At 38.3% G+C, this 16,544-nt stretch overlaps 1 protein-coding gene across 1 annotated transcript in view; it reads right to left on the bottom strand.

Moving 5' to 3' along the window:
• Window positions 1-16,544, bottom strand: part of XRCC5 (X-ray repair cross complementing 5) — an 80,923-nt gene that overhangs the window by 22,484 nt on the left and 41,895 nt on the right. The window contains exons 15-16 of the mRNA XM_061148791.1: window positions 14,420-14,513; window positions 12,879-12,948 (exon numbers count right to left, since the gene is read on the bottom strand). Of these exons, the coding sequence (XP_061004774.1) occupies window positions 12,879-12,948; window positions 14,420-14,513 (164 nt within the window). The remainder of the gene's footprint in view (window positions 1-12,878; window positions 12,949-14,419; window positions 14,514-16,544) is intronic.

Genomic DNA, 16,544 nt, shown 5'->3' on the forward strand with positions numbered 1-16,544 from the left:
TAAAAGTTGGTAATTGCATGGAACTGAAATTCATGTATCAGTTGAAGAGATACAGTGAGTGATGAGTCAGACTCCTCAGCAAGGAGAGAAGCAGATTGCCGCTAGCTGGATGTGCTTTTGGGGATGATGGAGGAGGGGGAGGCAGGGCACAGAGCTTTACAATGCCTCAAGAATCTGACTAATTCTTAAAGGAATATCAAGAACCAGAAATTTAAAAACCATACTCCATGTATAAATCTTAAAAACTGGTAAATAATGATGTACTGTGCATATTTGGTATCTTTCCTTAAGGACCCTTCAGACCCCTCTTTTTTTTTTTTTCCATTTTTCCCCCTGTTTTTGATTTTTGTGAAGAAAGTTGTATAATATTTTAGAACTCAAAATACAGAGATGCTTCTTCTCTGATGAGGCTAAGATTTATAAATCAATCCGGAAAATCTGAGGGTTAGTCTGGCTGTAATTCAAAAATTCAAATCATGATTATTCCCAAGCACTGTTTTATTAAGGACAATGATGGAAACAAAAAAATTACTACTAGCCAGCAGACTCAGAGAGCAGAAAAACAAATGGAGGTTTTATCTGCATAGACCAGCAGCAGCAGCTTTGATAATGAATCATATTACAATAAAACTACTACCAGGCATTAATATCCCAGGACACACAGGCTCTTAAATCTCCAGAATCTCTCTGCAGCGTTGGGGCCGGGATCTGGCAGGGTGAGAAAAAACAAGGGACATTCATACAGAAGGGCAGCAAAGTGAACGTCATAGGAGTATTAGCAGGTGTCCAGTGTGGTCTGAGCACAGGGTACACAGAGGGGACCAGTAGAAGATTGGTCTAGAATGGCAGGATGTGACCAGGCTGTGTGAAGTCTCGACTGGAGGACTAATTTCAAAGACACGGAGAGTGATTAAGAAGGGTTGAACCATAATCAAATCTGTGCTGTAAGAAGCTAAATCTGTACCAACACATAGGATGAGTTGAACAAGAAGAATTTTGAGGGTAACTAATTTAGGATGCTATAACTGTCCAATGGTGAAATGATGGAAGCCTAAATTGTAGTAGTGGTATTTCGGATGGAAATGAAAAGAGATATGAAACAACTGGATTAGAAAGTGATTAAAAATTAGAAGAAACTTAGATCTAGGTACAAAGCGGTTAGAAACACTCATCAACAATAAATTCAAGAGGCAAAATAACAGCAGAAACAAAAATCCCTTATTTCTGCAGGAAGTCCTATTAACGCTCATAGCACTAGGACACCCCATCACTTTGGCTGCTGCCTCACTTGGGATACCTTTCTCTGGGCCCTCTCCTATCCAGCCTTTTATTGCTCAGGTCTGCCAGCCTCTTCCACGAATTCTTCCTCACACTGGTCAACCCACTTGCACCTATACCCGTACTCTGCATCCTTCCTATTGTTTTGGATAAACTATCTGTGTGTGCAACTATCTAAATTACTCCTTCCACCTGTGCCCTAAAACTCATACCTCTCCCCTACTCAAAAATCTCATTATTCTCATGTCTTTACAGATCATTTCTATGGTGACTTCTCCTAGATTTATATTTACAACCCAGGCCTTTTTCTTAAAGTCAGGACCTGTATAACCAACTTAATATGTCTTTATATTCTCAATAAATGTCAACACCTTCCACTTGTTCAGGCCCAAATACTTAAGAGTCACCCTTGACTTGTTTCCTTCTCTCACATCCTATTTTCAGACTATCAGCAAAACCTGCCAAGAATATATATATATATATATATATATATATATATATATATATATATATGTATATGTATATAAATATATCTCAAGAGTTTGACCTCTTTTCACTACTTCTCACTTGGATCACTGCAGTGGCTTTCTAACTCATCTCCCTACTTCGACCTTGCCCAGTCTCAACAGGGCAGCCAGAGTGCCTTTTAAAACATAATCAGCTCATCTTCTACTCAGAACTCTTTAGCAATTTCCCATTTCACTCAGAGTAAAAGCAAAAGGTTAGGAGGCCCTACATGACACGTGCCTCAGATGCCACTCTGATCTCCTCTGCTTCTTTCCTCCAGCCACACTGGCTTCCCCGATACTCCTGGGCAATGCTCCCTCTTGGCTGCCATGTTCCCCAGATAGCTACCACACTCTACCTTCCACGTTCCTCAATGCTCTGTTCAAATGACAACCAAGCAGCACGCCTTCCTTGGTCCTCTATGTAAAATCACAAGCCTGTAGCAACCCCAGCATCCACTTTCCCACCAGTATCCTGTTTTAATTTTTCTCTATAGTGATGGTGCTATTAGGAGTTGAACAGGGTTCCCTCCAAATTCACATTCTTCCCAGAACTTCAGAATGTGACCTTATTTGGAAATAGGGTCCTTGCAGAGTAATCAAGTCAAGATGAGTTCATAAGGGGGAGGTGGTGCTGATCCAGTAAGATGGTGTTCATGTAAGAAGAGGGAAATCTGGATGCAGATACACAGAACTCCAGCTGAAGATGAGGCAGACTGGAGGGATGCATCCAGAAGCTAAGGAACACCAAGGATTGCCAGCTGTCACCAAAAGCTAGGAGACTGGCGCGGAATGGACTCTCCCAAGAGTCCTTACAGAGAATCAGCCTGATGGACACCTTGATTTTGGACTTCTAACTTCCAGAACTGAGAGAAAATAAACTTGTTATTCTAAGCCAGCCAGCTGGTGTACCTCATTACAGCAGCCCTGGGAAACGAATCCAAGTGCTTACCATCACTTGACATAGATTTTATCCATTTACTGTCTGTATCTTGCCAAAATGACTAGCACATAATAGGCATTCAACCACCATTTGCTGAATGGATGAATAAATGATCGAGGCCTCCTGAGCTACTCCCCTAAAAGCTTCATGTCTAAAAGACATGAAGATGTCTTTTTGTGTTCCTTCAACTTAAATCCATACATTGCGTATTCAGTATTGGCTATCACTGGGGGGAATGGACAGCCTAGATTCTTATCACCACTCTTTCATTTTTATAGAGAAAGAAATAATTAAAACAAAGATCCCTTACAAGAGAAAATGCAGAGACAAAGAGTAACAGCCTACAAACGATGTATACAGGAGTCAGATATATCATTTCCACATTACTATAACTATATATGCAGGCATCTTTGTTGCTGTCATTTACTAAGAATGAATTAGCCTCACCCCATCTTGTTGTAAGCTCTTTTTTACCCTCTTAGGTCAAGATGCTTGACCCCACTGCCTATGACTATAGCCTCAATTTACCATACTCTAAAACAATAAATCATCTTGATTATAATATAGAACATTAACAGGGATTAACGGGGTTATTCTTACAAAGAGAGAGTGAGAAAGCAAGACAGAGAATGCTGGTTATAAGGAGGGTTTGGAAGAGAGGGGGACAATGAATGAAGAGATTTCTTCTTTTCATGTGCTACTTACTGTATTATTATTTGACTTTTTTTCAATGAGTATATACTTATTTTTTAATGAGAGGTCTAAGAAGCAATTAAATCATCTTGAAACTGTAAGAGACTATTAGATAAGTAAACAATAAACAATTATTTCTATTTCTAATGAGTTCTAAATGGAAACATATTTTTCATGGATTGGCATTTATGGGTGGCAGTTACTCTGGACACTTCTATTTCACTGATCCTTTAATTTCTTTTGTTTTCTTTCTCTACCACCTACTTCTCTGTTTATTACTCATTTACTTACATGGCAGTATGAAAAAGGACCTTAGAAAATATTTAATTTCGCCCACCAGCCTTCAGGTTAGTCTACCAATTTGAATCAGATTTGTAGAAGGCAAATTTTATCTTTAGTTTATAGATTCAATCTCCTCTATAATTCCTTATATTTAAAATTCCAATGTGTAAATGGCTTCATTAATTGTGGGATAAGCCAACCTTATGTGTGAGACAAACAATGAATCAAACAAAATACACCCATGCTTGAGAAAAATGGCACAAAGAAGAAACAAACGAAAGGCGGAAGCAATGAAAGCTCTGAATTTTCCGAATCTGTAAACACTAAAGTGAGACTTACTAAGAAGTTCCTAAAATTGCCACGGTTTTCCCTGTACTGTGTAAGCTCGTCATTTACTAATGTAAGGGACTTCCCTGGTGACTGAGACAGTAAAGAATCTGCAATGCGGGAGACTCAGGTTCAATCCCTAGTTTGGGAAGATCCCCTGGAGAAGGGAATGGTTACCCACTCCAGTATTCTTGCCTGGAGAATCCCATGGACAGATGAGACTGGTGAACTACAGTTCATGGGGTCACAAAGAGCTGGATACAACTAAGTGACCAATACTTTACTAATGTAAATAAATTCCTCCCACGAAGCAGAGAATTCTGAAATACAAACAATCGTGTGATATATATATCTATGTTTATTTTTTTTAAACTCCAATACCTGAAGACCTTTATTTAAAATACACCCTATTACTTGAATTGACAATGTTTCTTTATTGGTACTCTATAGACATTCACTTGGGGTTCTAGACAGTTGTTTAGCTAGATGAGGCAAAAATATAAAGGTCTCACTAGCCCACAAGGTCTCAAGGTAAATAACCTTCCATACTCAAAACATCATGGAAAACAACTAGATAGAAAATCAACAAAGGTACAGGTTTGAACAAACTATCATCCAAAGTGATCAACTTGACATTTACAGAAGCCTCAACCTAGCAACAACAGAATAGATATTCTTTTAAAGGACATATGAAACATCTGTCAAAAGAGTCTAAATGCTAAGCCATAAAATAAGTTTCAATAAATGTAAAAAGTTGAAGCCACTTGAAATGTTCTCTGGTCAAAACAGAATTAAATTAAAACTCAACAACAGAAATAAAATTGGGAACTTCCTAGTATTTGGAAACTAAACAACACAGTTCTAAATAATCCAAAGATCAAAGTAACCACAAAAGGAATTAGATAGTATTTTAATTGAGTGAGAATGAAAAGTTTATGGTGCACAGTTGGCTAGAGAGAAATGTACAGATTTAAATATCTATGTTAGAAAAAGTTTCAAATCAATAATCTAAACTTATACCACAAGAAATTTAAAAAAGAGCAAATTAAATCCAAAGTGAGAAAAAGGAAGGGAAAAATCAAGATCAGAGCAGAAATCAATGAAATTAAAAAAAAATAATGAAGAAAATCAGTAAAACTAAAAGTTAGATCTTCTATAAAAGAGAAACTTTATTTAGACTAACCGAGAGAAGATACAAATAGATACAAATTACTAAAAATCAGGAATAAAAGCAGTCATATACCTAACAACCACAGAACTTAAAATTTATAAGGGAAAAATAATATGAACAATGCTATGCCAACAATTAGACAATGTAGATGAAATGGACAAATTTATATAAAGATACAAATTCCCACCAGTGATTCAAGAAGAAATAGGAAATCTGACTAAATTTATCATAAGTAAAATAACTGAATTAGTATTAAAAACTTTCCCACAAAGAAACCAGGCCCAGAAGGCTTCACTGACAAATTTTATCATATATTTAATGAAGAAACCATACCAATTCTGAAAAGGAGGAAAGAATATTTCCCAACTCATTCTATGAGGCCTGCCTTTCCCAGATACCGAAGCCAGACGAAGATACCACAAGAAAACTACAGGAAAGTATCACTTATGGAAATACACACAATAATCCTACCAAAACATGAGCAAAATGAATTCAGAAACATTCAAAAAGGATTATTTACCATGACTGACTGGAATTTACTCCTGTAGTGCAAGACTGGTTTAACAACTGAAAATCAATGAACATAGTATACCATATAAATAGACAAATAAAACCATCTCATAGATGTAGAACATGCACCTGACGAAACTCAACACTCATTCACAGCAAAACTCTCTGTCCCCTAGGAGTAGAAGAAAACTTTTTCAAGCTGATTAAGGGGATCTGAGAAAACTTACAACTTACATTATACTAATGGTGAAGGACTAAAAAGCCAACACTGTACTGGATGTTCCAGCCAGTAAAATTTTAAAAAAAGAAACTGAAAGCAATACAAGTCACAAAGGAAGAAGTAAAACTGCCTTTATTTGCACAGTATGATCCTGTAAGTAGAAAATCCTAAGGAGTACATAAACATACAAATATCCATAGCAGCATTGTTCTTAATAGCTAAAAACTGGAAACAATCCAAATATCCAGCAATTGGTGAATGGATAAACAAAATGTGGCATATTCATTAAAATGGAATACTATTCAGCACAAAAAAGAAGTCAATTATTGATACATTCTACAACATAAACAAACATCAAAAACCTTATGCTAAATAAAAGAAGCCAGACACAAAAGCCTGCATATTGAGTGATTCCATTACGGAATTTTCAGAAAAGACAAATCTATAGAGACAGAAAGTGATTGGCTGAGGTGGTGGTGAGAGAGAACGGACTACAAACTGTCAGGGGGAACTCTGTGGAGTTAAGGGAAAAGTTTTTCAACTGGGTTGCGGTGATGATTGCATAACCTTTTTCATTTATAAAGAATCACAAAATTTTACTCAGAATGAGTATTTTTATAGCGGAAAATGATACTGCAACAAACTGTTTAAAAATTGGCAATAAATAAGTGCAATTTAACTAAAGATTTGTGGAGATTTACCACAGCTAGAAGGGAGACACTAGGTGTTCTACTATAGAATAACCACTAAAAAGCTCAAACAATAAATCTTGTCCTTAATGTCCCAAGGGAACTCTACTAGATTCGAAGGGCAAGAGAATTATAGTTTGATAGTTCCCATATGAGAAATGGCTCCTGACTCCAATGGCCTACTAGTGACACACTGTACAGTGACCATCCTGAGTGTTATGGCTGCATCTCATTACTGCTAAAAGACAAAGAGATAAAATACAGGATTTCAGCAGCTTAATCTGACAAAGGAAAAGAAAATGAGCCTATATTAGCCAGCTCAGTCTGACATAACAAAATATCATGGACCAGCTGGCTTCAACCACAGAAATTTATTTCCTCACAGTTGGAAGCTGGTGTCAGGTTTGGGTGGGGGCTCTCTTTCTGGCTTGCAAACAGTCACCTTCACATCAGAGAGAAAAGAAAGAGAAGAAGAGAGAAGAGAATGTAAACTAGTGTCTCTTTTTATAAGGGTTACTAATCTCATTATGAGGGCTCCACCATCATGACCTCATCTAAATCTAATGACCTCCCAAAGGCTCCATCTCCAAATACCATCACATGAGGGGTCAGGGCTTTAAAAAATTTGGGGAGGACACAGTTCAGTCTATAGCAAGGCCTTTAATCATAACTGTTAACTAAAAGTTTTTTTTTTCCCCAACTGTCCAGAAGGAATTGCAAAAAAAAAAAAAGTTGATTTTTTCCCTCTATATCCAAGGATATCTATGCTGCTAATATTCTCAAGCCCTGCTGGAACTGTGTTCTATATCTGAACCAAATTCCCTTCCCTTTTCTGGCCCAAGAAACAAGTATGCCATTTTCTAAAGTTTTATGTAGACATGGAAACAGACAGGACTAACAGTACCTAATTATACTTACCACTTCTTTCTGTGTCAGCATATTTTTTGCCCTGGGCTTGCAATTTGAAGGTGGGGTGGGGTAGGGGGAACCAAAACATTTTTACTGCATTTAAGCTGTTTCTGGGTTCCTCTTAACACATTTCAACCTATTAGTGACTATTCTAACAAAAGATTAACATACTTTCCTAAACATTTCAATTGGTTAAGAGCTTCTGCTGTTTGCTACAAGCAGTCATTTTCAGTCATTGATTACAGCAGTTTGCAGATCAGCAAAATCAGAAATCAGTTTCCTTTCTCAATCAGCTGGACTTACAAAGCAGTCATGAAGACAGCTCAATTCAAGGACAACTAGGAGAACCAAGTACAATGCCCTGCATGACAGTGATCTACTATGCACCGTGAATTACAGGTAATGAAGAAAAAGAACCAAACTGCCCTAAGTACTTCAACAGCTCTCTGCTTCACAAATCACTCTCATTAGCACGTCTTGCAAGGGTGAACACCAACAGCAAGCTGGATACCACACCCTTTTTCCAGAGAACCCATGACTAATTCTGTTTCCAGCAGAGCCAACTGTGAGCACCTGCCTGGCTGCACTGCTGGCACGGGTCATCAATGCAGGCCAGGGGGTCACCACATTACATGCAGGCTTGAATGAACTCTGTGTTCTTCTAGCTGTTCTGACACAGGGAAACCATTCATGTGAGTTCCACATTTTCAGCCAGAAAAAAAAACATTCTTTCTATTTTTAACATAAAAAACATAAAAAAAAAAAAAAAAAATACTCAGCAAGTTTAAGACCAGCAACTTTACCACCTGGCATGAGAAAACAAACCACTGGGAGACTGAAAATGCTGTGTATCACACATAGGTGTCCTTTAATGCTCTCAGGAAGAAATCTTGGTGCTTACTGAGAGTTTACCTAGTAGCAAACAGTTTTTGATTTGCATGCTCTCATTTTTAACATACAGCTAGGCTACAATTTATAAGAGTCATACTCTAATTAGAGATACTCTGATCCACAGATTGACAGGAATTTGAAAAGATGTTAGAAGCTGAGTAAGAATGGACAGGAGACTTTTAGGACAAATGTGAAAACTGAAAACACTTACTTATAAAGTGGTTGTGTGTATATGCTAGTCTTTGACTTCTCTGTCACGTCTTTTCCTATTTTTTCTTTTTGTCTTCAATGATTTCATTGGAATTATTTGGTTAATGAGTTTTATTACATTAAACTGTAAACTTCAGAGCAGTTGTGTACAATCTAATGCAATGTAAGCAACCAATGGAGATGTTTAAGGCCACAAAAGGCAACAACTGGCTCTTGAATCTGATCCACACATTTGCAATAATCTGTGGAAAGTCATCTCAACCATTCTGGGCCTAAAACCATGGGCCACATGGAAGATGAACAAGACCCTAAGAGTCACTGATACACAATTATCACATCAAATAATAGCATATCTTTCTAGTAGGAGTCCTTTACAATTCCAAATAAACTTTAATTTTAAAATTCACATTGATAAGTGAGGTATAAATTAAGCATGGATCATCAAGTTTTAGAGTTTAACAATTTAAAACTAGTCAAAAAGAAGGTCAATGAAGGACAAGTAAAATATTTAATAAAAAATATAAAAGTGTAGACTAAATCTCTAGAATCTGTAATCATGTATTTTCTCTCTCATGATTACATGGATCACTGTTGTTTTGGGGAAAGCTAATAAAGTATGTCAAATTGTTAAAGAATCTTTTAAAGGGCTAACAATACTAAAAATTTTAGTTCTGTTTGTATTTAGTATCCTTTTTTCAAGATGTTTAAGGTACTTAACAGAAGCTATTTTTCTGTTATTTTCTCTGTGCAAAACAGATAAAGGCCATATTTTTTATTTTCTTATGTTTATCTAGAAAGGGGTATGATAGGTTATATAATTCACAGCGAAGATTAATAAACCATTAACAAAAGAAAATACATAAAACACACACATATGGGAATTTTTTCCCAGATCCCTTAAGAAACTTGGATTGAGAACCCAGAGGTTAGACTAGATTCATGGTAGAAAATCATATGGGTCAGTGCTCTACTCACAGAGTTGAAAGAAATGATTTATTTGACTTTGCTGAATAATATAATTTCATTACTAGTTGCATAGAAGTAAATTTTAAGAAACGTCCTTTAAAATTGGAAGGATGCTGTTTGATATATGAGACTAAGAGGTTGGAGAACGAAGATGGCAGACTAGAGGATAAGACATGATCCAAACAAAGTGAGAAGAAAAGATGTGAGAATCATGAAATACCTCAATGGCCACAGAACTGAGTGATCATTATCTATCAAACGGCTGTGCACGTTACACTCACTGCAAATAAATCTAATGTTAGATATCAGACCCCAAATAGGAGTCCATATCACTCCAACTTAGGATGTTTCAGATATCAGACCCCAAATAGTCCATACCAGTTCTACTTAGGATGTCTTTTCTTGATAGGATTGTTTTTTAACCAATCATGCTCCTGTGAATTCAGTTTGGTGGGACAGAGCTCCGCTACCTTGTCACTACTCAGGGGTCTCCGAGAACTGTGGACTCAGGTTCTCTCAATAACTCACAAGTGCACATAACAGACATCACAGATGATGGAACTGATGGGCTTATGGATACTGTCTGAGGGAAACAAACCCACCTTCACAACTGAGAGATGATTATTTTATACAGAGAATAAAGAACAAGAATTTTCTATTGTAAAACTGTAGTAACAGAATGGCAGGTGCAAGGAAGGGGGAAAGTTGGACCAGAAAGAGATGGCCACATAAGAATTAAAGACATCTTATAGAAGCATCAACAGCCAGAATGAACATGTTCCTGGGGTTCGGTGTTACTTGCTCTATGTCAGTAAGCTTAGGACAAGGAACATCACTTACACTAAAAACCAGAAAAGAATATGTGTGTTGCTGACTGCTCATGTCAAGGGGACAGGATCACAAAACTCTATTTGAGTTGAAAGTTTTAGATGACTCTCCTATTGGTTCGAGGGCAAAGGAATTACACCCGTACTTTAGTTTATAACAGAAGTTAAAGGGCCAAGTTCTAACAAAGGGTAAAACTACCCATTATTAATCACACTTTTGGCCACTCCATTTAAAAAATAGATATACAGGAGAGGAGAGAAGGACTTCTGCCTCCCCTGCCCAAGGCAGAGATCTCTAGAAGATCAAAACCAGGGAAGAAGCTTTAAGTTTGGGGGAGTTCTTCAGGCTTACAAGTGAGTCTTGGTGAGTCTTGGCTCACCAAGACATTTTCAAGTAGAAGAACACAGGAGGTAGAAAAGGAATGAAGACATAAAATTTCTGAAGCTTGAAGAAAGAAAGGGAAGCCAAATGAGGACCATGAGACAGAACTAACTGCTAACAAGTGGGCAGTCCCATTTTTTTGCAGCTCGGCAGAAAGTCTGCTTTTGTGAGGTCACTGGAGATCTCTGACTGACCCAAGTTCCGGAATGAGGTCCAGAGGGACATCCACCATCACAACACTACGGTGTGCTAGGACTCAGTCACCTTCAACAGGGTCAACAGTCTACCGATCAAAATTGTAGCTGTGGGCACAGGTTTGAGATGCTTGACCTTGTAATGTTTAAACAAACAAACAAAAAAGGGCATAGGAAAGGAAGGCATTAGGAATCAGGAGAAATAGTACTGCTAAGTAGAAAAACCCAGTATTTGAAGGACACATGGATTTGAATCCCTGTGTGATTTTGGGGGGAAGTTCATTTCTTCCAGTTTTACAGATTGTCCTCCTATAAAATGGGAATAATGATAATACCTATTGTGACCTATGGGCTTCCCAGGTGGCTCAGTGGTAAAGAATCTACCTGCCAATGTAGGAGATGCAGGTTTTGATCCCTGGATCGGGAAGATCCCCGGGAGGAGGACATGACAACCCACTCTAGCAGTCTTGCCTGGGAAATCCCACGGAGAGAGGAGCCTGACAGGCCAGAGTCCATGGGGTCACAAAGAGTCAGACACGACTGAGCATGCACACATTGCGATCTATATGCCATCGAGGGGTCACCTGCCACTGTTATTTTCACAAGACTGCTTTAATCTCCAATTAGCTTAGGAAAAACAGTGTTTTCCTAAGATATAAGCAAATTCTCAAGAATTTACTCTCTCAAGACCTCTTTAGACTCTGGCATCTGGTGTTCTCAGGAGCTTTCTCTGCTCTGTCTGAAGTTAACTCCAGACCCAAAACTCTGCCTCCTCACCAACTTCCCCAGGCAGAGCACTCAAGCCAAGCATCCCAGAGTTTTACCAACACTGAAGAATATCCTCAGTCATCAGTTGAGAATACTGTAGAACACTGTGCCCTTATGCAAATCCATTCACTTCCTCTCCTCTTACCTGTTTCTCCTCATTCCCTCCTCTCCTGAAATAGCTTATTTTTCCACTTCTATGGTGCCAGCAGCTTCCCTCTTCTCTGAACCCTACCACTGGCCCCTAACCTTACTTTTTGTCTCAGTTATCCCACAAAGCAATCCTGCAGTCATGTGAGCAAGTAGAGAAAATATTAGAGCTTCAAAAACCGGTACCAGAATTGTCTGAAAAAAAATATTTTTATTGGGAAAATCCTTTGATAAGTACTTGTCCCCCAGGGGAACACAGATTCAGTTTATACCTCAAGTTTCCATTCAGCTCACAGGCCCTGACCCTGGGTAGCAATAATGAATACAATACTGTTATATACACCAGGCTGTAGGATTACAATTGCCAGTGGCCACTTGTTAAAGGCAAATGAACAGGAACCGGAATGTAATCAAGTGGATGAATGTCAGTCTGAGACCCTCTATCCATCCCTTCAAGTTGCTTTAGTATCAGCTCAAGACTAAATGGAAATCTAGGTTTCATCTGATAAGAAAAATGTGAGGATGTAATCAGTTTCAGAAGGATCAAATCTAAGGGCAGGAATAAGGTCTTTCTGAGATTACTGTCAAGAGGCTCAAACTCTTAGGAGCAAACAAGAATTCTGTCTCAGAAAATGGGAGGATATGACACAAAAATGTTTTATTCCCAGAGAACTTCAGTGAAGTGGAACTAAAAGCTCCGGGATTCCAGCCCACTGTTTTCCTAACAGAGAGACCTATGAATTGGCTCTTCTCTGTTTAAAAGACCAGTGCTAAGTTTACCTTCCTGTGTTCACACTGTGGCCCTGGTGAGCTTACCAACAAGGGACAGTCACAAAGATCAACCAGGAATGAAAATCATTCTATAAAACAGTGTAACAAAAGGTGACAACTATTAGTCAAGACTTAAATCACATTAACCTAACTAAACACCTTTCCTCAAGTGCAAAGCCCACGGCATCTCTTACCTTCCTCAAAGCTGGCCTTCTTCTGCCTCACTAGAACACGGAAGTTCTCAGCAGGATTCACGCTTCCAACCTAGAACACACCCACAGACAGTAAACCTGCAGATCACTTCTCTTTTCGGAAGTACCCCAGGCAAGACAAGACAGCTTAACGTAGTGTGTTCTTATAAAACAGGCAAAGACAAAGTGAGGCCCTTCCTGTTCATTTTCATTTCCATGGTTTGTTAAAAACTAGCAGATTCCTGTGGTCAAAGGGCTGCCGTCTGTCTGTACTTCCACTCACCTCTCCTCATGCAAACTGACTTCATTCCTGAGGGGTCAGAAGCCTGATGCCCGAGGCACCAGGCAGCCTAGCTTACCAGGCAGACTACCTGTCCGTCCTGACACCCAACCAATTAGGAAGGGGAGGATGCTGTGGCGCAGGGTCAGTTCAGAGTATCCCTGTCCCACTAGGATGACACAGGAACTGATAGCCTGATGCCCTGATGTGCTGAACTGTCCTTTCTGGGGACTGCTGCTGATCAAACCCGTGGCACTGAAGTCTTGGTAGACTATTCAAACATGCCCAAAATAAACATGGCCCCAAAATAAAAACAAATCAGTGCTAGGTGGGAGAGTTTCAAACACAAAAATCTCTGCCACGCTATATGGCACTTTCTGATCATGCCCATGTCTTTCATCATCTGATCTCAACCTTAATAGGGGTTAAGTTGAGCTCAAGGAGAAGACAATAGGGTTCTATAAAGGCTGGTAAACGCTGGTACAAAAGTACTCGGATTTCCAGTCTGCTCTAGTATAGCATCAGAAGAGCTCTGAGAATAAAAAAGGTCATGACTTTTTTTTTCCCTTTACTATGAAGATATTGGACTAAAATCCAAATAATTTTTTAGACATTCAGTTTTTCTGGAGCATTGCTTTTTCAGGAGGGGAAAAGGCATGCCCTAATACTAGCTACCCTTTCTAGTCTATTTGGCTAGCAGTAACGAACAATTTTTAAGATCCATTGATTCAAAATAATGTCACTTAAAATAAGGCAATATGTTCAAGTTCCAAAAACCATTCCATTAAATAAAGAAGATCTCAAGTGTCAAAGGATACATGGTTTGGGGAAATCCTAAACTAGTGAGTTGTACATCAGAAAAGAAACGAGACATTCTTAAAGCTTATATACTCGGAGATAAGATTCCTATCACTAAGCCCCCACTTATCCTACCATTGTGACTAAACAGAAAGCTGCAAAATGAAGTCACCAGAAAAACTTTACAAAAGTGATGTTTCATGTTCTATATAGTGCCGTATGTACTGATACTACATATCATATAATATAAATGTATCATAAAATACATATCATATAAATAAATATAGGTTGATTCACTGACAATAATTAAAAGAAGAAAGGAAGAAGTGTGGGGTGGACAAACATGGCTTATATACTGAAAGGACCAGAGAAAGTGCTACATTGAAGGACGAACAGAAATTGATGCCAAATCCCCAAGTCCCAACCTTCCCCAAAGAGGGGAGCACAGCAGGGAAGTTCTGCTTACACAGGTGACACCGCCTTCGGCCAGACTGGAGATACTAAAGTGGGCATCCTCTTCCTCAGTCTTCAGTTTTTTACAGGTGGGTCCCTCTTCATGACTGGAAAAGAAATAAATGGTTTTTTCCTTCCCTTAGAACAGAACAAACAATACAAAACCCAGAACTGCTGATGTGAAAAGTATAAATTTATTTTTCAAGAATCAAAGACAAGTAGCCACATTTAGTCTTCTTTACAAGCAGCTGTCTCCCCTTCCCAGCCTCCAAGTTCCTGATAGACCAACTACAGCGGCCTGGGCTTTAATTAGCAGTCGCATCACAAAGCCCTTTCAAAAGATGAAACTGCAAGCACATGTAATGGAAACTTCACATTTCAGCACGAAACCCATTTACCCTTCGGTTATTATTTGCTAGTTCCTGCCTGAGAGTTGATAGCTAGTAATATTAGCTTTCTAGATATAGAGAAGACTTTTGTGTCTAATAACTTATCTTCTTCATCATGTATGTGAGAGTTTTATAAGCTCCTACTTACAGCTGTCAAAACTTTCTAGACAATCCTTAATTAAATATGCAAGAGCATGCTCTTAAAGAAGTCTTAAACTATAAAAAACCACTTTCAAAAGAAAACTTTTAATGTGTTCCTTTATAAACCTAATTGTGTTTTGGGCAATAGTGCAAAAGCATCTGTGTGATAAGGGAACGAAGACTCCAAGGAAGTGTATCAAACATATTGCCTCAAGTAACACGCTGGCTTTAAGAGTCTGCCTTAAAGTCAAGAGGAGGTCAAGTTAATTGCAAAGGAGAAGAAAGATCCAAAGACTGTGCCCATAATCTTCCTTAAGCTACAGAACAGAGAAACATGAATATTTTTCTCCCAGACAAATAGTTAGTGTGGGGCAAGAGAAGCTGCCAAGAAATGCCTGAATGAGAAGGGAAAATAGTAACTAAGAACTACAATTCTAAATGTGATGTTTTTATTCAAAAGCCCAACTTCCAGACAGTAAGGCTTGAAGAGGTTATCCTAAAACTAAAGCAAAGAAAAATAAGACATAAGTTAGCTTATTCAATAATATTTCAATAATGAATCTCCTCTTCGAGCCCAATGAAAGAACTAAAGTCATCGTTACAGTCTTACAAACACAAATTAAAAGTTTTACTACTTGACATCTTTCCCATTTACCACTTGCCTTCTTCCCTTTGAGAAGTAAAGAAAAGATAAGGAGTGAGTCATTCAGAGCTCTTTCCTTCAAGCAGAATAAATAAACACACAAAACCTTGCTGATGAAAACAAGGGAAAAACGCACAAACTTGAGGAAGCATAAAATTCTATCAGAATTTGAGTAGTTCTTTAAAAAAAAAAAAAAGTCACAGCCACTTTAGTTAACCTTTGCCAGCTCTTCCCAAGAGAAAGATGACATGGTTCAGGGAAAATCTACAGATAAAAACATCCAGGCTCTAGTCTCAGGGCTACTGGCTAGCCCTGGAGTTTTATTCCTTCTTGAAGGTACTGACTCGGTACTAATTTTTGTATGTTTAGAGTCTAGTAAGTTACTGTCCTCTCTGACCTTCAGTTTGTTCCTCAGGAAAACACTAAGATGAAAAATACCATGCATATATCAACTATTCACACTTTCTCTTTCAAAAGGACAAATTAACTTATACAGTAGCATTAAACATACAAAGCTAAGTTCTCTGAGAACACAAGGTCAAATCACATGGAAGAATTTCTTCAACCCTCCCAAATAAGATTCTAGGGAAGGAAGAATTAGAAAACATATATACTAATTCTCCAGAACTGGGCAGATAAATCCCAGTCCAGAAAAGAGCAGGAAGCAGTAAGAATACGTTTAATAATCTCAAGATTGAATCACTTAACAGGATTAATGGGAAATCTACATATATTAAACTCGTAATACATCTATCTGAAGTGGGAAAGTGCAATGACTCTCATTCCCAAGTTATCTATGAATGAGTTGAGCCCTGGAAAGTACACATCATCCAGGTGAGGACATGGCAGACACAGAAGTGTTAACAGCTGCTGCGTCTGGATGCTGGGGCCCTAGACAGTTTGTAGCTTTCTCTCCTTTTCTCCTTTTCTTTCATATATGAGTATATACCTTGTAGTTCACTTAC

Source organism: Dama dama, chromosome 8, assembly GCF_033118175.1.
Source record: "Dama dama isolate Ldn47 chromosome 8, ASM3311817v1, whole genome shotgun sequence".
Classification (NCBI taxonomy): Eukaryota; Metazoa; Chordata; class Mammalia; order Artiodactyla; family Cervidae; genus Dama; species Dama dama.